This window comes from Pelmatolapia mariae, linkage group LG7 (genome assembly GCF_036321145.2).
Source record: "Pelmatolapia mariae isolate MD_Pm_ZW linkage group LG7, Pm_UMD_F_2, whole genome shotgun sequence".
NCBI classification, from domain to species: Eukaryota; Metazoa; Chordata; class Actinopteri; order Cichliformes; family Cichlidae; genus Pelmatolapia; species Pelmatolapia mariae.
In genome coordinates, this window is record NC_086233.1 from 22986764 (window position 1) to 23011850 (window position 25087).

The following is a 25087-nucleotide window of genomic DNA, read 5'->3' on the forward strand; positions in this document are numbered from 1 at the left end:
TCCCTGTCGCCCCATCCTGCCAGCTTTGTCTGCCCTCAGCTGTTCCGGCCCGGTGCCCGTATTGTGCTGCCGGGCTCATTACCAGAAGCACTGTGGCCCGAAACCTCCTCACTAATAGGCCCGGGGAGAGACAGAGAGGAGTTATTTCTGTTGTGTCGTCTGTGGAGCAGTTGTAATGTGTGGGGTTTTTTGGCAGCAGGACTGTTAATGTTTAACGCTCGCTGCTGTTATTTCTCTGGCTGGTCCTCAGATGGCTGGAGAAGCTGAAAAAAAGTGTTTCACTTAAAAGATTTTCCTCATTCCAGCGAGGCACATGAACGCGAACGAGCGTATATGGATGTGTATCATGTCTCTGAATGCTTGCAACCAATGAGCGTCTGGGTGGTTGATGGGCTGTCTGGGGTGGACCAGGCCACTTGGACAACAATGGGATGAAATTCTGGTGTTGTTTAAAGTTTACAGAGCAGTGTGTGTGTGTGTGTGTACAGTGGTTTGGCTGGAGGAGAGAGAGGAAGCAGGGGGTGTAAAGGAGTGAGTCGGGAAATGGTGAAATGTGAGGAGATGGAAGACTTGAGGGGGGACAGAAAAAGAAAGAGGAGCGCATACTGTAAACAGAAACGTGTCAGGGCTGATCTTCATCAGCAGATCCCACTCTGATTGAGGACTTCAGGTGACTGTCTCAGAGAAAACCCTTCATGCAGTCTGATTGAGGAGTTACATAATTAGACTTGAGGGTTTCTTTAAAGATGAATTAGTCCATGAACTGTGCAGAAGTTCGTGAACTAAAAAACGACTGCAGCGATCGCGGTGGTCTAATGAGAGTAAAGAGCAGCTCAGAAGATCCAACACAGGGGTTCAATCAGGTTCAAGTGCAGGTTTCAAATAAATACTCTGATATTAAGTTACAAATAAAACAACAACAAAAAAAGCTAGATTAAAAAAACCCCATTATTATCGCATTTATTTTCATAATAATAATAATAATAATAATAATAATAATAATAATAAAATGAAAATGTATTTATTTTATCGGTCTTATTATTTTTAATATTATGTTTTTTTTTTGTTTTTTCTAAATAATCAAAAAATTTAAAAAGAAATGTATTTTTTAAAAAAAGGAAAAAATCGTCCCGACCTCTCTCCATTAATCTCGCGGTATCCCGCGTGGAGGTGGAGGTGGTGGTGGCACCAGGTGGGCCGCGGCACCGCCGAACCGTGGCCTCGTTACGGCGGCTCTATAATGAGGCCGCAAAGAGGAATGAAATAATTGCAAATAAAAGTACATGATGCAGAAAATAAAAAAAGAAATTAGACAGATGCGCGTGTTTTTCGGGATCATTGATCGTGTCCTTTAAAAAATGCTGAGTAGAAAAAAAAGCATTTCAGGTTTTTTTTTTCTGTTGTTGTGGTGGGGGGGGGGGGGGGGGGGGGGGGGGGGGCAGCTCACCGACAACGATAACGTCACCAATAATAACAATAATAATAATAACGTATCAAAATTTCCCTGATATATTGAGCTCTGGAGAATTGAGAAAGCAAAAAGGGAAAAAGCACATAAATTTGTCATGCTTTAATTAAAATAATTCTTTAGAAATTCATTATGTACATCTGCAATAATATTAATAACAGTATAAGAAAAAATAGTCACAGTTTTTACCAAACATCAGAACATCAGCATGACAACAAACTCAATTTAACTAAAGCAAAAACAAACGTATTTCAAGCCTTGTTGGTTTTTAGTGGCCAAATCATCATCACCCCCACCCCCTCCCCTCTTAGTGAAACTGCATCACTTCCCCCATAAAGTAATTCTTCATTTACATTATGTACATATTGCTGGACAGATATGTAATTGTCTTTGAGGGGCGTATGGAGGCTTTTCTTCTGTAACTGTGATTTTTTTCCCCCAACAGAAAAATCAGAATTTACAGTAACAAAAAATAAAATAATAATAATCACAAACTGAATTTGCAGGCAAGCATACAAGTAGATCGAGAATAGAAATTGATTTGTGGTGATAGGATAGGATTCAGTTTTTTTTCCCTCTTCTTAAAAACAAAGAAAAAAATAAAGGTTGTAAACAAAGCAGGCATAGTTCAGTACAAAGAAGTTGCATATCCCTTATTCACTGGATCAGTGGAGTCAAGTTGCAGATGTGCCAGGAAAAGAAAAGAAGAAGAAAGAAAACAGTCTTTGGCCGAAACAGCGCTGAATAGATTCATACTGAAAATATGCTCCTGTGGAGTCTGTGGAAACAAGCCCTGGAGGAGGTCGTGGTTAGCAGTGTGTAAACGTGCATGAGTCACAGCTACCCTGGGAAACGGTGTCTGTGGCTGCAAATAAATACAGGAGCAGGCTTAGGATGACCGTGAGAGGACGAGAAGGAGAGAAAAAATGTGTTGCTGGGTCATCAGTAGAAGTCTCGAGTTCATATCCAGTTTAGAGCTGCGTGTCTCGGTCCACATCAGATCAGCTGATGGTAAGGTCTCCAGTCTTTACCGTGGCGTGGAGGCCCATCAGGACTGAGGCGAGCAGCGAGGACTAGAGGTGGTCGTAGGCGGCTGCAGATGGTGGGCCCGTGCGGGAGGCCGAGCTGTAGTAATAGGGCGAGCCTGTGGGGGGAGACACAGATGGAGCTGGATGATGCTGGTGGTCACAGCTTTGGCTCTGAGTGCTTTGAGGCTGAAGGCCCATCGCAATCTGCACTTAATGAGGGACCCGAAAACCCTAAAAGCATGAGTGATGCTGGGGTATGTTTCAAACAAGGTGCAGTGCAGAAAATCAGCCATCAAACCTCCACCTCTGTGTCAATTAATAAAATTTGGTGATGAGATGAGAATGCAAAGCGAGTTTCTCCAGCAATTAGACTACAAGATGCCTGCCTGCACTCCACAAAACTGCAGTAACAATACAACAATACAAATTCAGCTAAATACTGCATACACTGCTGTCTTTGAGGTAAAAATGAATGAATTCCAAGCTACTGTACATTTCTACACTACATTTCAGTGTCGAGAAATGGAAATGTTAAAGGTTTAGATGATTTTTTGCTCTTTAGTTAATGAAAAGTGCTTTTTTTCAAATATCTTTTTCTTTAGCATTGTTTTACCAGTTGTCTGATGGTATATTGTTTTGTCTGCAGCCCAGATGTGGCTTTTAATACAGCAAAATCTTTTACCAAGATAAATGAATATGTTAAAGAAAGGTAGGGGGGTCAAAAAGTGCATTAGGTGTCACGCGCGCGCCACTTCCTGGTAGGCCGTCTATTAAATTCTAGTCAGAGTGAAATGTTTCTGAATCATAAGGTCAGAGAGAAATTTCTCGTGAACCGTTTGTGAATTCTGGAGAAGCTCCGCAGGGGACACGTTTGCCGCCTTAGTAACAAATATTCACGGGGTTAGGCTTACGTGTGCTCGGTTACTCACCCAGTAAGCTGGAGTTGGTGAACCTCCAGGCTTCGCTGTACGAGGTGTAGGGCGAGTGGCTGTAGGACTGACCCGAGTAGTCTGCACCTGCTGCAGAGAAGGAAAAGAACATTTTAAAAATAAAGTTGAGCAAACAATCCAAACGCTCTGAGCTGAAACACGTGAGGAGACGTTTTTTATTAAAATGCAAAGCTGGAGCATTGCAAGGAGCTCGGCAGGTTGTTTGTCTGAGTGCCAGCATCTGTTCAGCCTTAGCTCATAATTCACCGACAGTTAGTGCGGCCTGTAAACCATTAATCTGTGGTCCAGGTGGATGGCTGAGGGTAAAATCCCTCGGCCCAGTGGTGCGTGCACACAGCTAGCCTTTACGCCCTCTTTCTCCAGCGCTTAGGCCCCTTCCATCGTTCAGTCTCTGCCCTCTGAAATGCCCTCCTCCTCTCTCCATCCTGCACTTCCTGTCTGGCAACTCCTCTTTCTTTCATTTTTCTTTTCTTCTTCTTCTTCTTTTTTTTTAAACATTCCAATATCTAATTGGTAATTATGTTGGCTGGAATGAATCCCTGAGCTCCCCACCTCCTCCTCCTTTTCTACCCCCCCCCTTACTCGGTAATTGTGTATCAACGCTTCCTCACAGCGAGCCCACCAGAAAAAATAATAAATCAGACCCTCTCATTTCGCGCTTCGGAGGGCAGACTTCAAATAAAAAAAAAAAAGGCAGATCGCACACATACATGCACATACACACACACACTCTCTCTCTCTATGCTCACATGCAGGCATCTTGACACACACACACACACACACACACACACACACACACACACACACACACACACACACACACACACACACACACACCCTGTAAAAAAAAAAAACAACAAAAAAACCTTCTACTCTTCCCAGCTTTACGCCCCATCCGCCCACAACCATTGCATCTCCCTCCTGGGCCCCCTGGTTCCCATGGCGATGTGTGGTCAGAGGTGTCTGGGTGAGGGGGTGTGGGCAGCAGGGTGGAACCCCAGCCAGTTCCCTGTACCCCTCCCCATCGGGCTCACGTGCACCCCTGCGCTCGTTCACCCTGGCAAGACTACTCATTAACTCAGCCCGTCTCCTGGTTAATCTACAAGCCGCCATCCTGCCCTGCTCCTTCTTTCTGTTTCCTTTCCTTCCTCCTCTTTCTCTCTCTTTCTTTCTACTTGTCTTTCCATTTTTCCATTTTTAAAACAAAAACGTATTCCTTCAGGTCAGCTCCTTACCTGCTACCATTCCCGTGATTGCCGAGGAAGAGTATCCCGTCTGAGCAGGGGAGGGGATGTGAGGTGGGTAGCCAGGGAGGGTGGAGCTCACCATGTCGCGCCCTGAAAGCACACAAAAAAGCCGCACATCTTTAACACCGAGGTGGATGTTCAGATTGGTGTTTTGTGCTGGACGAACGTGTAAGATGCAAAGACTGAATTGAAGCTGAAACGATAAGATCAGTTTATCATTTAACCTTCTGCAGCATTCAAACGCCGAAAAATAAACGAATGAGCAAAAAGTAAACAGATGAGATGGATGGCTGCGTTACCTGAGATGACAGACTGACTGCTGAACTGCCCGTACACTGGTGCATGATGGGAGAATGAGTTGAAGGCGTTGGGGAAATGGTTGGAACTGCTGCTGCTGCCGCTGCAGCTGCTGCTGCTGACAGAAATGGGTTTCTGCAGCGCCTGCAGCTCCACAAAAGCCAGGTTACAGGCTGCCATGTTTGGGGAGGGGGTTGTGCTGGTCACTTCTGGGGACATTTCCTGTTTTAGACAAAGTGGCAGGGTCTGTACGGGCTCTGAGGTGGCGAGAGCCAGTGTGCAGCGCGTGGGTAAGGAAATAAAAAAACAAAACAAAGCAAAAACAATTGGTGAACATGGGTGGAAGTGAAAAAAGAAAAAACACGCAGGACTAAAAGAACTGTGTGAAATGCCAAAACTGAACAAAGAGTGAGCGGCAGCATGTGGAGGGTTCTGGGCCCTGTGGTTAATGGAGGTCAAAGAGCATAATCCAGCACTAAGAGTCTCACCAGTCACCATGGTGTAGCTCTGGTGTGCCGACAGATTTCGTCCAATGGCAGAGCTCGAAGATGAGAGGCTGGTCTTGGCTTCGTCTAGGCTACCATTGATGAGGGACAGCGGGTATAGAGTCTGAGGATGATAAAGGCTGCTGTTACAAGTGCACACGTAAAAAAATGAAAGGAGGATTTTCAGTCCAAACAGTCGGTACCTGCTCGGTTTTGCTGTTTGCTGCTGATCCGAATGAATCCGGAGGATAGTGATGACGATCGAAGCCGCAGTCCAGATGTTGCGAGGCTGTGGGGAAGTGATCCACTCTCATCTGTTTCCTCGGGATGCCTCCGCTGCCCTGAGAGTCCACGCTGTGCCGACAGCTCTCCTGATCACCTGTGAGAGGCACCGAGGAGGATAGAGGAGGAGGAAAGCTTCATGTTAAACTGGCAAACAGTAATTTTATCTTGAAGGTCTTTAAATGTCCTCTGAGAAGATTTTGGCCCCTTCAATTATTTGAAAACTAAAGAGCTAAAGAGCTTGTCTCTTTGGCACAGTTCCTAAGTGGCTCTAATCTTAATTAACTGGTTTGTAGTTCTTTGTGGCCATCTGCGTCCCTCAGAGCTCCATCCCAAGTCTGCGCTCTCTTACTACTTCTTTGAATTTATTAGAAATCACAACATTAAAGAAACTAAAGCAGGCCATAAATCACCGCTAACAAATGATTACACTGATATCAACGACTTGATTGCCTGCGTCCCTGAAAGACGTCAGCTTTTTAGTTATTGGAGGAAAAATGGAAATCTGTCAGTCTAAATGCTGAAGAACAGGACAGAAGCTGCTGTGTCACAGTGTTTGGTGTTAAGCGTGCCCTGTCGTGCACAGGACCTTGCAAACTTTAATAAAGTAAAGCTGAATTTCCCTTTGAGGGACAACTTTTGGCCTGTTTTACCCTTGCAACAGGAAAAAAGTGTTCTTACAGGAAACAAGGTCAGATTAATGATTAAATAAAGCAGCTGGGAGAGCCATACTTGTTTTCATCTTTAAAAGTTTTAGAGTGCATGCCTGCAGAAGGCCTAGAAACAAGTTTTTCCAGCCATATTTGCCTTTGTTTTCTCAGTATTGGTAAGGATAGTGGGCAGTAACCCAGTCTTTCTTATGAATCAGCTTCAGATTGTGGTGTTTTGTTTGCTAGATTGATTTCTTACTGTCATCGTGGCTCCTTTTGCCTTCGCCGTTGGGTTGAGGAATACCCAGCAAGCCACTGATGGAGTAAGTTGAACCCAGAGAGTCCGACTGCGGGGATTCTGGAGGGGTGACCGCAGAACTGGGAACTGAGAGCGAGAGAAAGAGAGAACAACAAAGACAGATCTGAGACAACAATACTGCGCAGCTCTTTGCTGCTGATGTGACGAGAGCAATGTATTTAATCCTAATCCTTTCCAGCATCCCTTGTTGTCGTGCATGTGTTCATAAATGGTGCAGACTTACTCAAAGTTTGCCCTGGACTCAGGCCTTTTCCATCCAGAGGAAGGTTAAACGGCTGCTGGACCTTCGTTCGGATTATTCTGGAACAAAAACAACAATTTTTAATGGATTAAAGCATTCCCACTAATTATACCACACACACAAAAAAAGGCAAAACAAAGGCAGCACACTCAGTCTCAGCCATTCAGCTCAGCCAGTCACAGCTAAATGCTGCTTAACCACCTGAACCCTGGCTTACACGATTTCATTCATAATTCAGTTTGTCACCTGTTAATGGAGCTCACGCTGGGCACTGTGTCACTGTCACACACTCCCTCCGCCAGCAGCCGGTCTCTGATTTCCCAGGCGAACATGGTGGGATTCTGCCTCTTGTACTCAGCGATCTTCTCCACAACCTTAGGAGTGGCCACTTTGGGCTTGGAGCCGCCAATCACACCGGGCTTGATGCTGCCTGTCTCATAGTAGCTGGAAGGGAAAGATGATTTTGTAAGTGGAAAGTTTAGGCAGGACATAAAAGTGCTCCTGATGATTAAGCAACCTCTCAGCTCTCGAGACTCTCATTAACAGGAACAATTAACAGGAAGTTGAGGACTCACCGTCCCAGGATCTTGCTGACGCAGCCGTGGCTGACTCTAAGCTGCCGGGAGATGTCACAAGGCCGAACCCCCTGATGGGCCATGTCCACAATGCGTTGCCGGATCACCTCCGGAAGCGGGCGTCCATTAACAAACATTCCACCTAGTTGGTTAAGACCCCCATGACCTGGGGGAGGAGGGGGGATGAACACTTATAAATGTCATGGAACTCACGTGCACCTGTCTGCACACACACACACATGCATGTTGATTCAATCACACCTGCTGATTCACACATCATTTATCCAGGTTAACTCCATAAAAGCTGTTTGCATGGAAATAAATGGTCTAAAAGTTCACACACACAGATTTTACAGATTTATACCAGAACTTTACTCAGTGTTTTAATCTATTTATATTTTATTTAAAATATAACATAAAAATAATTAAAAGAAATAAAAAAAATACTAATTATTAAATGTAGTTAGACTGAACAGGCTGATCAGAAGGGCCAGCTCTGTTCTAGGATGCCCTCTGGACCCAGTGGAGGTGGTGAGTGACAGGAGAATGGTGGCTAAGCTTTCATCCCTGTTGGACAACATCTCCCACCCCATGCAGGAGACTCTGACAGCACTGAGCAGCTCCTTCAGTGGCAGGCTGCGGCACCCACGGTGTGGGACGGAGAGATTTCGCAGGTCTTTCCTCCCCACTGCTGTCAGACTCCACAACAAAGACTTCAACTGATCAAACACACACATCCACACATGTGCAATAAGACTAAGTGCAATACTCTTTTCTGACAAAGTTGTATTTTTACTCAGTTGTATAAAGCATCTGTATTCTATTTTTATCCTATTGTATATTTTATTCTATTTATTCTACTGTATATAGTATTTTATTTTATTCTATTCTGTACAGTTGTGTACAGTATTTTATTCTTGTTGTATTCTAATTTTTGCTATATAACTTTTGCACTGTCCACTTCCTGCTGTGACAAAACAAATTTCCCACGTGTGGGACTAATAAAGGTTATCTTATCTTATCTTATCTTATCTTATCTTATCTTAGTGCTATATTTTGCAGAATAGGGCATATTTAATTTATCTAAAGTAAACAGAATTTATCCCTAAAGCAAGACTGATATTTTAGATTTCTATAATAAACAAGATGGCAGTGAGTCGTGGAGGTTAGTGAGACCTTTTGATACTTGGATGTGGTTAGCGTCCGTCTTTTCTGGAATCTTTTTGTGTGTTTAAAAGTTTTATAAATAGGAAAAAAGATGATATTGATCAAAACTTCAGTTATTTTGGGTGTGAAATTACTCTGAAGCTTTTGTGTTTAACACTGGCAACAAACAGAAATGCGCATTCTGGAAAAACTAATGGTTCTTTGATGATCCCACTGTCTAATCGCCTCCTTATAAATAACACCTTCAGGCTTTTCTCCTCACAGTTCCCATTTATAGGCCGCTAATTTGAGGCTCAGTTGGCTTCAGTGACAGTGACTAATGTTATTTTACATTTCAGGAGAACATGTCACTCAGTGAAGGGGTGAGGTGGGGGGGCGGGGGGGGGGGGGGGGGGTAACATTTTAAACTGTCAAGTTCAAGTAAAAAAAAAAAAATCGGATTGTCTATACTTAGTTTTTATTATTTTTATGCGTTTCCAGCCTGTTTTTGAGAAGCATTTGTTCACATGGATTATTAAAATTTAATATCTGTTCTCTGGCACATATAAAAAATATGTATATGTATTGCTTTTTACACTACAGAAATGTGACTGGTGTTCTACAATAACGTGATTTTTTTTCTCATTTTTAAAGCACATGAAGCTGATTTTCTGCGCGCATTTACTACAAATTACGCACAAAGTGCTCCCCTGCTTCGCCCCGGCATATCCTCCATGTCTTCTCTAAAGGCTTGCACGGTGGTGACTCTGCAAGAACACCATTGCTTTTAATTTAACCCCATTGAGTCGCTCGTTTCTCTCAGCCTTTTCTCTTTTTTCCCCTCAGCTTTCATTTCCACATCAAACAGCGGCCGGACGAGGCCGAGGCATGGAGGGAGGGCAGCCTCTATTAACGCTGCCAGCCGAGTGTGGAAAAAAATCTCCCTGCCAAGCTTCATCAACCTGCAGGATATTAAAGCGGAGCGGCCCCGAGGCGGACAGGGGGGTAGTGCGTGAACGCGCACGGCGCACTGACACCGCGCACACACAGAAAAACAAAGCATGGGTTAATAGATAGATAGATAGATAGATAGATAGATAGATAGATAGATAGATAGATAGATAGATAGATAGATAGATAGATAGATAGATAATAATCCACGGTCTTCATAGAAGAACACATCTCAGTATTTACCTCTCCCGGTGTTACTGGACATATCCCTGAGTTTGTGCTCGTTGCTCCACCAGCTGAACGTGACGCTCTCCTCCTCCACGCCGACCCGGTTAAAGTGTGTTTATACTCCTTCTACCCCTGCCTGGTCTGGCATGAGTGTTCTCCCGCCGACTTCGAGCTGCAGGACATCAAGGTGTTTGTGAAACTGGCTGCTGGTCATATCTGTGAGGCCTCTGAACTCCTACTAAACAAACGTTTCCTCTCTGCGCGTTCATCTCACACCGTTAGGTCTACCTGTGGCCCACCTGCCTGTGCTGGTGGGCTACGGTGTGATGATTGAACAGTCTGCAGGAGATTTAGGCCATATTCTTTATGGCATTATAAAGACTGCATTTGATTTGTCTTATTATAGCGATACATTTATGTATATGCAGTCAATACCGAATGAAAGCCGAGTTAAATATCATGGCAGCAGTCTCTACGAGACATGGAGCTGAAATGACAGGACTTCATGTTGCATGTGTTAAAGTGAGAGGCCAGCTAGAGAGATGAAAAATAATAATGTGATATAATTTCTCGGTTTAAGGACACGCAGGTCTGTATAATGATTAGCTCTTAGATCCATTGTAGACGCGGTGGCTGGCAGTTGTTTTTGGCTGTGTGTGTGTGTGTGTCTTGTCTACAGGCTTCATCTGTTCAGCTGCTGTACACTGAAGGACTTTTCATCTCCGTGAAATTCTCACGAAAACGAGCAAAAACATCAAGTGGTAATTTATGAGTAACGAGGGAAGAAAAAAAAAGAAACGATATGACGCCCGTCCTTAAAAAGCAGGTAAGCAGAAGTGGATCAAAAGTCAATAAAGCCGCTGCTGGTTTCTCTAAATGTTCAAAATGTTGTCATGACCTGCTGGGAGGCAGTTTTAAATGACAGACAGGACACCTGGACAGCCTGATTCAGTTCAGTTTACCTGCAATAACTTTAACATCCCAGGTACTAATAATCCAACCTACAGCGCATGCCCAGGTCTAATTTACCTGATACTAATTCATTTATTATTAACTGAAACACACTCTTTTAATGTCGCTGAACAAACCAGTGACAATTATCTACTTTTTTCCTCTTTTTTGGTAAATACTTACTTTATTTTACTTTATTTGACTTATTTTTGTTAGCAATTAGAAACATGTAATATTTTAAAACCTGAAAAATGTGTGATAGTCTTAAAAAATAACCGAACTGCTAGATGATTATTAATAATGGAAATTGGAGGTAGCTGGTGAAGAAAACTTTTAAAGTATTTAAACTAATATGACATGACTCTAATGTAAAATTAAATCAAGTGTGTTTTATTTAATTTACTTCGAGCAGGCCAATAAAGAGCCGGTACACAGAGATGATCCACAGCGGGCTAACTTTTACGTTTGGACGTGAATGTTTCATGACTAAAACTGTGTAATTATTAATTTAATAAGCTGCCCGCTGTTATCGATCGCTTGTATTAACGACGGTTATAAATGTTCAGTGGAAAACGTGATTTCCAGCAGAAATTGAAGGCCTCGCTGTTTTGCGCACAATTCCAAATTTAGCATAAAAACAAGACAGTTTGCGTTAATTAATGTGTCATTGACTGTGATGGGGGTGCCTTTTATTTTAGGAGTAACAATTTATTTATTTATTTTAAGAAATCAATGCACTTTGGAAAATTAATAAGAATTATTCATCTGTTTTTGCGCGAGGACCCGTGCCTATAAGGTCACTCGAATTATGTCACTTAAAGACACAAAACAGACACACTCTTTGTTTTTTTCTGCGCACATTTTTCAACTTTAATTAAAGTCTTTAGATAACGCCTTGTTTTTCTCTCCCGCTTTCACGGGAACAGCGTTAAACCCTGAGCTCTGTCTCGCAGCATTTTGCGGGGTGATTTCTCTCCGTGTTGTCAGGGTTGTCTAACGTTCTCATTCAGACATGACAGATCACACAGAAAGCATGTTCACTTTAGAAGAGGGCTTACCTTTCCACGCAGGAGCTCGAAATAACAGCAATAATCATAAAAAATGTTCCACAGCAAATATTCTGATATTATCCAAACGATCTCTGGTGGTGTGCGTCCGAGCCGCGTTGGAGGAGGATGGACCGCTGTTGTGCTGTGTTGTGTTGCGTCGTGTGTGCGCAGTCGGCACTGACTCAGGTTTTATCCAGCAGGGCTGCGCAGAGGATGGAGCACTGCAGCCATTGGACGAGGAGGATGGAGGAGGTGTGTTTTGGGTTGGTTTTTGATTTTTTTGAGGAGGAGAGGGGAAAAAAGTGGGACAGGATGACTGACCGCGGGCTCTGATGGCATCACACCCCCCGAGTGACTGTACGGAAACACTTGTCAGGAGGCGGCTTGTTTCTATTCACCTCCAGAGACAGCCCCGCTTTGATTAGACGGTGAACCGGCGTGTGACACCGGGCCCGACTTCCACACGCAATTTAGAGCTTGATATGCTGCGATGCCTCCCTGACAGGCGACTCTGGAGGATCCCACTGAGTCCCACTGAAAAATGCTTTGCAAAACTTTTTTTTTTTTTTTTTAACTGAACAAAGAGAAGAAAATGAAAGGTGGAAAATACTCTCAGGTCAGCAGGAGAGACTCTTATGTCCAAATTAAATTGGGGGAAAAAAATTCATCTTCGCAAACAATGAGGAATCACGTTATTTATATAAATATAGTTTAACCAAAAAAAAGCGTAATAAAAATAATAACAATTCAAATAATTAATCTTTACCAAAATAAAATACTCCGCGAATAATAAATAAATAGATAATAAATAAAAACACGAAAATTAAATAAACCTCTGGTCCTATAATCTTTTTGTTTTACTTCCTCTATATTTTATTTTTAAATGTTGCTCTCTTCCTTCATATTTAACAACAAATATTAGCCTGCATGTCTTTAAAAAACGATACAAGGTAAACCTTTTACTGGTTGCATACAGCATTAGAATAAAAACAAAAAAACAACTAAATATGATGAGAAAAAATAAAAAGTTTTTGGCTCACACAGGCGACAGAGAGGCTTCTGAAGTAAGCTGCAAGACACTAAAGGTTTTTTTTTTTGCATTTGAGCTTTTTCCAGCTTTTATGAAAAGAACGCATCCGTGCGTCAGTGTGTCCACGTAGTGGTTTTGTGTAGTTGAAAAAAAAAAGTAGCTCTTGGTTTGACTTTCTGCACCGTGCCTGCAGCAGGCCCCTGCGTGTGCGTGATGTGACAGCAGGGTGTCAGGATCCCGGTGAGTTTAAGACGCTGTTAAACGTTGTTCTCATGAGCCTGTAAAACAAACACAACACCTCTAATAACATACACCAATGGCACCGTGTCGTCTGTCTCATATTCAAGTGGCTTTACTCGGCCATATGGACTTTAAAGAATACGATCTGGGAAATAAAGAAAGAAAGAATCAACTTTGCGCTCTGGAAATCGTTCATTCGTCGTCTTTGAAAAGCTCTGCCACTGCACATGGTCAGGTCAGAGCCGTTGCTGGACAAAGGGTCGAGTGTTTTAAAATAAACACAAACGCCAGCACATTAAAGGAATCGTAGTATTAGCTGGAAGCAGAAACAGTCCTCTGTAAAGTGATCGGAGCGCAGAGAAAATGACAAGTGCCTGAAGGGAGAGGTGGCAGAGAAGAGAGGGACAGAGAGGTTACCGAGAGTTTAACAAGGGATTAAAACTCAACGATTGGTATCTATCGCGATCATACTTTGAATTAAAATAGCCTTTAATTATACGACTCCATTTGCCAAGGGGCGAAATTCATACACGCCCCAAAATCCACCGGCCTCTCCGAACGCAGGAAGACCGACATGAAGAAGTTACTGTTAAATATGTAAAAAGTTTCTTAACCTTAATTTTTCCCCAGCTGGAGAATGTCAAAGTTGAGGCTGTAAGATATCATTCAAAAGCATAAAAACACAAAAAGCTTTGCGTTTTATTTGAAAACATAAATTACTGAAAAACATAAATTACTGAAAAACATAAATTCGCATGGAAGATGTAAGAGGAGAGAAATGAATGCCATGATCCAAGATTTACAATCCAAATGTTTTCTCTTAAACTATAAATTCAGTTTGAATTATTGCGCATTTAGGTGTAAAAATATTATAGAAAAAATATAATATACTTTATTGTACAAGAAGAAGATTTGGCTTTACTTTATAAACAACTCATCAAAAGGTTGTATTTGTGTAATTAACGTACTAAATCCAGTCTGTTTACAAGATAAAACAAGATCACTGCTAAAACTCTATTTACACGCAGACTGGCGCATTAGGCTGGATTTACTGTGTTCATTTTGAATAAGTGTTATAACTGCAAGGCTATCCAAATGCAATCCTCGCCAGACAAGATGTGCACTTGTATGAATTTCACATCACCCCTCATATATCCCCAAAGTGAACAAATGTTAAATCGTTCCTCATAAAGACTCGCTAAAGGCTTGTTGGCAGACTTTTAAGCCACTCTCTGCTTCCTCGTTCAGTTTTCATGTCACTGGAACTCATCGTTTTCCCTCTTGATTGCTGTGCTGGCCAATTTAGAAAAAGTGCACTTATTTACCCTGAGCGATAACTGTGGGAAGTCTCTGAAACGTGCAGAAAATGTTCAGTGGGACACACGCAAGGGGGGGGACTCAAGAGCAGCTCGGTCTGTTTGGGTTAAAAATTAAAAGGCGCACTCAGGACAAAAGAAAAATTCTACTTATAGGACTATTTTATTTTTCTCCGGGTGTGTCGTGTTTGTTGTGTATCTCCGGACTGATTTCCCCGAGCAAAGTGTGTGTCCCTGTAAGAAACCTGGTGACCTGCGGCTACAGGTGGCAACAAAAGTTGGGGGTAAAAGGTCAGCCAGAGCGAGCATTTCCGACTCCAGAGATAGGAAATCATCCTCAACTATCCTCTTTATATTTCCTTTCTATCCTAGAGTTTGTGAAGAAAATTGGACCTGGAAACGATCTCCAGGTTATTCAGGTGATAAACCTGGTCTCAACGCTAAAATATGTCATGAAAAGGAGGGTGAGTGATAGCACGGGATAAATCAGGTGTGCAAGGAGCCGCCGAATGCCAAGGACGCACAGTCCGCCTGGGCACGAGCTCGATTTCGTCATTTCATCAAAACACACACGCACGCGCGCACACACAACAAAGTTTCCACAAATATTTAACAGCTCAGACTCTCTCACACAGATTAAGCAGAAGTGTGCGGGTGTCCGTCTCATTGTGCACGCGCCGAGAAATCGCCTTCTGTGCTTCTGCGCGCTCCCGTAAAGATAAATGGGAGAGGAAGAAAAAAAAAAAAACATCCACTTAATGACAACTTTAATAAATCTAAGCCCGGTGGGCGCTTGTCTCTTTGTGGTCAGCGAGTCGAGATGAGCCACATAATTAGGCCATAATAGCTGGAGAAACATCTCAGTATTGATGATCCCATTAGGGCAACGATTTTAGCGCACAACTTCTAAAACATACATTTTCTACCCTAATCTTATCTACAAGGGGCTTCTCACACTGATAAACACTTGAGGAAAATGTAACTGCTGCTTACATATGAAGTATTTCTGTTATAATGAATGTTTATTCACTCAAATTCGGACTTGATGGCTTATTCTGTTAAGCTGAAGCTCCTCAGGTGTGTCACTGAGGCCATGAGAGGGTTCATAGAAGTACACATTAGGTTCATTGGGGGGGAGTTTGATTCACACTTTGCCCACAAAGCTCCAGACATGTGAACCTTAGTGATCTACAGTGTAGCCTATATGTTACCATATGGCATCCAGACATGTTTAGGTGTCAAGCCTTCCTTCCTTGCTGTTACTCTCGTGATGCATGTGTTGCCAGCAGCTTTTCAGTGCCTCCTCTCTCTCTCTCCAACCAGCCTTTACCATCTGTTGTAGCGCCCCTCCATTCTGTCCCCTCATCTTTTTCTTCCCATCTTCCTGTGTTTTGTGCACTGTCCACCCTCCCTCCAGCTTTGTCTGTCTTAGTTCATCCCTGTCCATTGTTCTCCCTTGTTCCTCCCCATTTCCGCTTTGCTGTTACCCTCTGACCTCACCCCCTTCCACCCTGCTGACCCCCTCCATCACCACCACCACCGCCGCCATCACCCCACACAACTTGGGACCCCAAATCTTCTTGTTCTTCTCTTGACTGATTTCCCTTTTAAGTTTCTTTCGGAGGGCTAATAACTGTTGCCAGCAAGCTCCACACAAAATCCCAGCATGATTGCTATTGTGAGACGTACAATGGCGTGCTGACAGTAATAGCCATTAGCAGCAGAGGGGCTTGGCTCGGACGTAATGTTGAGCTGTGTTTATCCCACATGCAACTTGGACCGGTGGCCAGATAGGAACTTTCACTTTCATGACCGATCACCATCAAGTTTTTAATTTCCTCTGAGTCTTTTTCTCCAGTATTTTTCTTTCTTCCCCCCCTAAAACAACATAAAAGTGGAGGAACTTATTAAAACGTGCAGTTATTTCCTTAATAATTTACACAAAGCAGGAGGGTGGGTGATACAGGCCACAAACTGACAACAGCACTCTCTGGGTAAAAGAAGGAGACTTTGATCAGAGCAGCTGGTGGACCTTGTCTTCATACCTGTCACTCAGAAGAGATTACCAAGGAGACGTGCATCACAAAGCTGGCAATTGGCTGCAACAGTTGAAGGGGTGTGGAGCTGAGTGTCCTCAGGGGAACTCAGGTGCTCTCCTTGCAAGAAAAAAAGAGTGAGACCGCAGAGCTGATCGTACGTAAAGTAAAAGAGCCTCATTATCCTCGGAGTGGTATGTAGCCATAATGCAGAAAATATCAAAGAATGTGAAGCAAATGAAAAATCAAGAAAAACAAAGCACTTTGTGCCATCCTCTGGATCAGTGCCTTATTACTTCCTGCTTCTGATGAACTTGCTGAAGAGACGTGACAACAGGAACACGGCACATTGGGGTCACTTAAGAGAAGAACTTGTGCTGTGCAAAACTGCCAAGGAGAAAAAGTTAGTTTCCTAGTTTCCTTTTTAACCCAATAAGTATCCCTGTGAAGTGTCCTCGGAGAGTGATTTTATAGCTCCAGTTAAGTTGCTAGATTTCTACAAATACAACCTGCCTGTCACGAATGGATTACAAAGGAGTGTTATACGGGATGTTTAAGGTTACCATTTTTGTGTGGATTTGAAGCAGACACGATGTTGCCTCTCAGCATGAATTGTATTAACTTTGGCGATCTGCTCTCCACATTCGTGCAGCACCGTCCATCACGGTGTCAGTTTCAGATTCTTCCAGCCTCAGCTGAGTTTCATGTTCATGGCTGATTAGGAAATGCTAGCATGTTACCAAGCTAAACTAAAAATGATGCACATGGTGAACAGGATCGTAGCTGTATACTGTGAGCATGCCTTAGACTCATGGATGCTGCGCGTAAGAGCAGCTGCACAGGGTATCTGGACAAGCCTAGTCATCCTGGTTTTGTTAAACTGGAACTTAAACATATCTGGATAGCCAGCTTGGTCGTCAAGGATCATCTGTATTAATTATGACATTAAGGGCTGTGCATATTTTCACCAGTAACAAAATGTGCTCAGAAGAAAACCTAAAAGCAATGTTTACTAGGGTACAAAAAAAAATGCTGAACAGGACAAAATTGCACCTATCTGTCACCAAAGCAAACACTTCCTTTATTATATACAATTTCATGGGCAAATTTAATAAAAATAATAAAAGTTTACCTCTCTACTGTTATCCTAAAGGGAAAACTGATGTTTTTTTAACTAGGCTGTAAACATAATTATGTTTTCATTTAGCATGGGAGTCCATAGGGACTTGGATTTGTAGCCAACCTCAAGCAACCACTGGAGAAACGTTTAAATACTCACTAATTTAATGAGTCACAAATGTTTTAAATCCCTTTTGTCCACTGAGATGTGGCACAGGAATGATTCAATTCAATTCAATTCAATTCAATTCAATTCAATTCAATTCAATTCAATTAATATAGTGCCAGTTCACAACAACAGTCACCACAAGGCACTTTATATTGTAAGGTAAAGACCCTACAGTAATAGCAAGAAACCCAACAATCACATGATACCCAGTGACCAAGCACTTGGCAACAGTAGGAAGGAAAAACTCTGTTTTAACAGGAAGAAGGCTCCCACTGGTTGGTATGTGTTGGGAGTGATAAAGGACAAAGGACACTGTAGAGTACACATAACACCAAACCACCTCACCTAAAAAGAAGTAGACCCATATATAATTTGTGACATTATTTAGCAATTTAGCTGCTTTGCTACTTTAGGTCGGCTGATTATGCCTTATAAGTTTGGCATATTGAACAGAGCGTGAGCAGCTAAAATAAGAGGTTTAAGTGTGCTGTCAGTGCAGGCAGACAGAAATCCCACGCAGCATGATGGCTTAATGGTAAACAGGTTCAGCAGGACATAAAAATTACTGTAGACATGGGGCAAAGTGGGATATTCATCCTGCAGTATCCTGGTATCTCTGATTTTGGTATATTACCTGTTGTCAGCTGCCAATAAAGTGAAAGAAAAGTGAATGTCATAATGCTAACAGGCATTAAGAGAGACAGACTGTGTGCCTGTAGATTTACAGCGGCGATGTCCAACTGATGCGTTGTGTTTGACTATTATGAATAGCCCAGGGTAATAGCAATATAATTAGGCCTTTACTGTCGTGTAATTCTCTGTCAAGCACACTGTCGATATCTTGGTTGATGAGGTTGAAAGTGAGATTGGAATCCAGTGACCCGGGCCAGCTGCTGTAATAACGGTGCACGCGCACACATGCACGCACACATGCACGTACACGCACACCCATACATGACGCTTGTAATGCAGTGTTGATGCTGTGATATTTGCTTTTGTCCAAGTGTTGATCTAAGCTGACATTATGCTGTATGGCCCTGATCGCTGTTTGTCTGAGTGTTACATTTGTCATCTGTGGGAGGGCAAACGAGGGATCAGGGGGACTGGAGAGCCAAGTGAGGGAGAGCTTGGGGGGGGGGGGGCTTGGTAGGTGTACGAGGGTGGGGGAAACAGAGGGAAGGATATGAGGGTGGGACAGCGGCGGTGCGTGTGCTTATCTCTTGTGTGTCAGTTGCGGATCTGCTGGTGTGGAAGCGGATCTTTTCCCTCAGTGACTCTATTAATTTACCTCATTTATCTTAACCACCTCCCCCTCCCCCCAATAAATACTGGAGACCTCAGAGTGCGCGCGTGAGAGTGTGTGCGTGCATGAAAAACCCTACATCTGGATATGTGTGTGCGTGTGTGTGTGTGTGATGGAATAAAACCACAGCAGCTCCCCTTTCTATTCCCAGAGGACAAATCCGTGGCGGAAAAACTCATTTTCCTGCAAATAGTTTGTCAGCCAAGCTAGGAGGAGTGATAAATTATCACAGACGTTAGGTGAAGGAGGACGACAGGAAGAGGGAAGCCCCCTCTCTCTCTCTATCTCTCTCTCGTCTCTCTCTTTTATCCAAACAGCTACTTCCTCTATTTCATCCCATCATTTCTATTTACCTCTGATTTCCCTCATGCTGCATCTCAGCTCTGATTACAACAGGATGCATGCCTTTCATGTTCATATATACACACTCGATCATGAACACAAACAAACACACATAGCTTTCCAGTCCAAGTTGGAATTGGGAAAATGTGGCTGCCCCTACAACTCAAGTGTGACTCCCCATTCCAAATGATAAATTGATGGCCAGAAAAATGGATTTGTTTTCAACTGGTAACACATCAAAGAAATAATAATTCTGTGTGGGGGAGAGTGGCGGGATGATGAATGGGGGTGGACAGCTGGATCACAGTAGAGCAATGGAGTGAGTGAAAGCAAGGGAGAGAGAGAGAGAAGAGAAAGAGAGAGATGAAGTGGCACGGTGTGAGTAAGAAAGTGCAAAATCAACAAGCAAAAAAAGAAAAGGTTTTATATGTTTTGTAATAAGCTAACTTTGTGACATGAGATCATTTGACCTAAACAGCACATCCATATCTGAATACTGGACACCTCATATCAGGATTGTGCTGCTAACAGGCTTCAGTCTCCTCCTGGGAACAATTCCCAAGAAAAATGCATTCTCTGTCAAAAGTGTATTAGCGGGGCTGCTCACTGATGTTGTGAGAGAAGTTTGTCTCTCAGTCACAGCTCTGATTCATCCCACAGATGCTGGATGAAAAGGTGGGTGGTGGGTGGGGTGGGGGCGCCTCTCTACCTGACTTTGCAGTGTAGGAGTTCTCAAAATGCTGCCAAAAATTGGATGATAACAACATATCACATCGAGGTCTCTGATTATTATTGTATGTTGTACTAAATAAACACCCCCTCAAAAAATATAGCAAAAAAATAGTTCAGCTTAGATGTCCTTTTGCCTTCAGAGCTGCCTTAACTCTTATTGCAGAGATTCAACATGTTGCCGGAAACATTTTTCTGAGATTTTGGTCCATATTGTGACACAGCTACTGCAGATTTGCCAGTTTCACATACATGATGTGAATCTCCCGTTCCACCACATCTTCTCTGTGATCTTCACTGGAAGCAGCAATCAGAAGATGGGTACGCTGTGGTCATCAAGGGATGAACATGGTTGGCAGGTACACTGTGGCGGATCCCCAGTTGGTACTAAGAGGCCCCATGTGTGCCTAGAAAATATCCCAGCCCGAACTTCTCATATAAACCAGGATGGATCTGTGTTTTGATGTTTTATATGCTAAATTTTGTTCCTACCATCTGAATGTCACTGCAGACTCATCAGACCAGGCAATGTCTTTTTAATCTTCTGTAGCACCTGTGTGAATTTCAGCCTCAGTTTCCTGTTCTTAACTAACAGGCTCAGCAGTCAGTGTGGTCTTCTGCTGCTGTAGCCCATCTGCTTTAGGCTGGATGTGGTGTGCATTCAGAGATGCTCTTCTGCATACCTTGGTTGTAATGAGTGGTTACTTGAGCTTTGTGCCTTCCTATCAGCTCGAAGCAGTCTGGTCTTTCCTCTGACCTCTGGTATCATCAAGGCATTTTTACCCAGAGAACTGCCGCTCACTGGATATGTTCTCTTTTTCAGACTGTTTTTTTGTGAACCTGGGAGATGTTTGCATTGGGAAATCCCAGTGGATCAACAGTTTGTGAACCACTCAGACCAGCTTGTCTGGCACCAACCACGAACCAAGGTTTAAATTCACTTAAAGTGTGAGTTTCTCCATTCAGTTTGAACTACAGCGCGTCATCCTGACCATGTCTGCATGGAATAGCTGGTGTGCCATTGGCTGATTATATGTTTGAGTTAGCAAGCAGTTAAACAGGTGTACCTAATGAAGTGGCCAGTGACTGTAATTGAGTTCAATTCAAAATTAAAGTTTTAAAAATAAATAAATAAAATAAATAACATATTTTTTGAAAACACGCTGAATGTTTTGCACAGTAATCTCATGACTGGTTAACTCAGAGAAAACTACAGAAAAGTGTCCGTAGTCTTGACAATCACGTTTTTCTCTTAAAAACATCATTAAAGTTTTAACATTTCTCACCAGCTCTTTTACAAACAGCATTTTCACAGCTTCTAGGATTTAAACTTTGAAAACTTTCATTGGATTTTTGTTTTAACTTCATTTTTCATCCCTGTCACTAGTGTAACTATTGTAATTTTTTCCCATAAACTACAATTTAAGTCATCTCTGAGTAAAACTCACATAGCAGCCAGCGTTTGAATGAGCTGACACTTATTTTTTAAGATAGTGTGCACAGACGTTATTCTTTCTTATGCTGGGTAATTCAAAAAAGGCGCCTGCTGCATCTGCTGTGGCGCTTCTACTACATGCTCTCACATGAGGTTTTGTTTCTACAACTAGGAAAACAACATTATCTCTATCTCTTGCTCCCTTTTCATCTGATCACATGTAGTGACACTTTTACAGGGCTTGGTGAGTAATTACTGAAGCCACAGTGACAAAGAAAAGCAAAAGAAATTCTCTGACAACCAAATAAAAGGAAAAAAGCTGAACACAAGTTAAAATATAACTCCCAGAAAATACAAAATAATTTAATAAATAAAGTGAAACTTAACCACAAACACCAAAGAAAAATGTTTTTCTATAACTACCCCACATTTTTTAAATACCTACTATATGTTAGATTGAGCACATACAAAATTTTTGGCTCCTAAACTTAGCAAACACTAAATTATGTTGCTCTTGGATTATATCCGGTGGCTTTGCACGCCTTTTGATGGTTCTTCACATGTAGCTTTGTTGTTTTAACTCTCTGACCTCCCCCTCCACCGCCAAGCCAAAGACACACGTCTAAATTTTTGCGGGTTTTCATTGAAAACTACAGAAGATATAAAAATTCTCATAAATTAACTGTAAATGTCTACTTGCTTGTAAAAAGTTCATCATTTTATCTTAAAGGTGACTTTGGTGACTACTGCTGACCCCTGTTATCTAGACATCTGAGCAAAGCTCCAAATGCCACAGATGTCTGCAGGATCAACATACAAAGATGTTAAATCTGCAATCCTCAACTAAAGCTACTTCCAACATATATACATCGAGCACCTATATAGTAATAAACCAATGTAAATATCAGCAGATGGAAAACACCAGTTTAAATACTAAAAAATCCTCTTTATTCCTGTCTCTTGCACTCCTCCACAGCGGCAGGCCTTCCCACTCAGGTAGTCATCTGGCTCAGGTAATAACATAAGTGCTGAAATGAGATCATCATAATCATCATTTTCTTTATTGCCTCAGATCCCAGCAGAGGATCATCATAGCGAGAGCCAGAAATAACACAATTACGTCCATATATTCTTGCAGTTTTCAAGCAGTTATTTGGACTGTCGGCGCTCTCGGTGGATCATTAAATGTATCGAGGTGTTCTTCCCACTCGTTTACTCACTTCCCCTCCAGCTTCCTAAAGCTGTTCCTGTACAATGTCTGTTTTCATCTCGCTCATTTTTTTTTTCCCCAGCCATATCTTATTTTTATTCTTTTTATCACCCTCCCTCCACACGCTCTCTTCCTCTCCCTTCGTGGTGATTGATGGAGTTAGGCAACAGTACACAGAGCAACGTGTGGCCAACAGTCCAAGACAGCCTGCGTGAGAGGGAAAGAGAGAGGCTGGTGTGGTGAGGAGGAGGAGAAGGAGGAGGAGGGGAGGTGGGGATTAAATGAAAAGAGGTGATAGGAAGGGAAGGAAAGAGGAAGCAGGGAGTCAGTGAGTGTGTGAGAGAGAAGGGGAGGGAGGAAGAGGGAGAGGAGTGTATGAGAGGAAGAGAAAGAGAGAGGGAGAGAGGGGAGCTCAGCTGAAAGCCACAGACTTAATTCTATGCATCATTAAGCAGTCTCACTCAATGCAACATCCCCTATACATCATCCACGCTCAGTAAACACAACGATGACATTACATTAGCAACTGCAAATGAATTTTCTTTTTAGAAGGAAATTGAGAATACTCTCTTTCTCTCCCTCATTTTTTTTTCCAACCTCTCTGCTGCTTGCAAAGCTTGAGTGTAGGACATAAAAATACAGCGAGATATAAACAGAATAAAAACACAAACAATATTTCCCTTTCCCCTCTCTCCGGCACACACTCTCTCTCACTCTCACTCTGTCACACAGAGGAGACTTCTGAGCACAAATACACACCTCTCCTTAGGCGCTCTTCCGAAATGTTTTTATAATAGGCGCTTCGAAAAGATACCTTATTTAAAGATAAGGTATCTTTGAAAATGCTACACGAAGCCATTTGTTCTCGCTTTGCCAAATTTAATCGAGCACTGGCTGCACCGGCTGCTGCTAAATTTCAACTTAGCTATAGCTAACGTTTGCGTTCCTACTGGGGGATCGTTTGTGCATCAGTAATAACCTAGATCTTGCAATGTACATTCCAACGTGCTAATCTTAGTAAAAGCATGCAAACGGATTGCTTTCAAAAGATTTTGGGGTAACATAATTTACACATGAGGCGTAAGGTACTGAAAACAGGTTTAGCCGGCAAGAGGTGTAATTGTTTAGATATTAAAAAAAGTCAGAAAGCACACTTTGGTTTCACGTGTGCTGCTCCAGGCTTTTATTCCGTTACACCTAACTCTAAAAGCTTTGATTTATAAAAGTTTGGAGATAAGATTTAAGTCTGAATGAGTCTCTGAATGAAGCTGAAGGTGTTTTTCAAGGTAGATCAGGTATAAAGGAGCCCAAACAGTTTGAGGTAAGTTCTTGAAACCGTTAAAATACCTCTCTTGATAATAACGTCAGCAGACACTGGATTAAAGTGGCGATGGGACAGAAAGGCACAGCTTAATCGATGAAAGCCAGCACTCCAACAGATACTTGTGCCCAGGTGTCATCACTGTCACAAACCTGCAAATACAAGAATGTCATAACAGGGAGATGCAGTTAGGCATGATCAATTATTAGCTTGAAAGAAATATAAAGAAGTTAAAAAGAAATTAAGGAGCCAGGAAAATGCTGTGATTAAGTACTACTTTACCATTTCAGTTGTTATAAATCAAGCTGTGTCCAGTAACTGAGGTAGGTTAAATCACTCTTCTCTCTATGAACGAGGTCAGCTGTGAATCAGTGCTTTCCCGGCTCCTCTTTGTGCTGGTGTCTCTCCTCCTGTCAGAAATCCTGAAGTGCTTTACAAAAAAATGAAAGTGTAAAAGTTGGTATACAGCTGATGTCCATCTTTATTCCGAATTTATGTGTATATAATAAATAATCTGCATTAATTTCATCATCTAATGCTTTGTTGATGTCCTTAAACGTAAAGCTAATTTCCACACAGCTCTGTGCCCTCCTTTAATAAAAACTTACCAGTGTTGTAGATGTTAGTAGGATGGATCATCACCAGGGAGGCCTCGCAGTAAATGGGTGCACACTGCTGTCACATCTGGTTTATAAAACAACAAACCACAAATCAAGCACAAGACTAAGAAACGTTAATAATCCACTAACTGCAAACTGTGGTCAAAGTGAGTTGATATGACTTAAAAATGCAAATATTTTGTTAACGTTCACTCTCCTACTTTTATATATCTTGTTATGTTAGTCAGAGGGCTTTTATGTAAGACAGAGAGAAGAAGGAGGATGATTTGGTTTAACACTTGCCGGGAAGCTTTTGTTATATTTATTTAAAATAAGGTGTTGTACTCAATTCAGTGAAATATTATTGAACT

General features: G+C 42.3%; 1 protein-coding gene and 1 long non-coding RNA gene across 3 annotated transcripts; both read right to left on the minus strand.

The window, feature by feature from the left end:
• Window positions 1-1649: 1649 nt before the first annotated feature.
• Window positions 1650-11980, minus strand: pax8 (paired box 8). 2 transcript variants are annotated; one of them, XM_063480645.1, is made up of 12 exons: window positions 11877-11980; window positions 9883-10039; window positions 7543-7684; window positions 7214-7411; window positions 6950-7026; window positions 6667-6792; window positions 5679-5854; window positions 5479-5599; window positions 4993-5247; window positions 4682-4783; window positions 3426-3515; window positions 1650-2612 (listed from the first exon to the last, which is right to left on the minus strand). In XM_063480645.1, exons 2-12 carry the CDS (start codon window positions 9902-9904, stop codon window positions 2542-2544), a joined length of 1380 nt encoding a protein of 459 aa, XP_063336715.1. In that variant the 5' UTR covers window positions 9905-10039; window positions 11877-11980; the 3' UTR covers window positions 1650-2541. The 2 variants fall into 2 exon arrangements, with proteins under 2 accessions (XP_063336715.1, XP_063336714.1); XM_063480644.1 differs by having other exon boundaries at window positions 7543-7708.
• A 12169-nt stretch (window positions 11981-24149) lies between these two features.
• LOC134632059 (uncharacterized) lies at window positions 24150-24819 on the minus strand. The gene is made up of 3 exons (XR_010094442.1): window positions 24726-24819; window positions 24400-24547; window positions 24150-24269 (listed from the first exon to the last, which is right to left on the minus strand). It is a non-coding gene; the product is annotated as an uncharacterized LOC134632059 (long non-coding RNA).
• Between the last annotated feature and the right edge of the window lie 268 nt (window positions 24820-25087).

Coding starts and splice junctions, on each gene's coding strand:
- pax8 (XM_063480644.1), bottom strand. CDS start 9,904: ATGTCCAGTAACACCGGGAGAG. Junction 7,027..7,213: donor AGCGTGAGCTCCATTAACAG/GTGACAAACTGA, acceptor TTTTTGTTCCAG/AATAATCCGAACGAAGGTCC. Junction 6,793..6,949: donor GAGTCCAGGGCAAACTTTGA/GTAAGTCTGCAC, acceptor TCTCGCTCTCAG/TTCCCAGTTCTGCGGTCACC.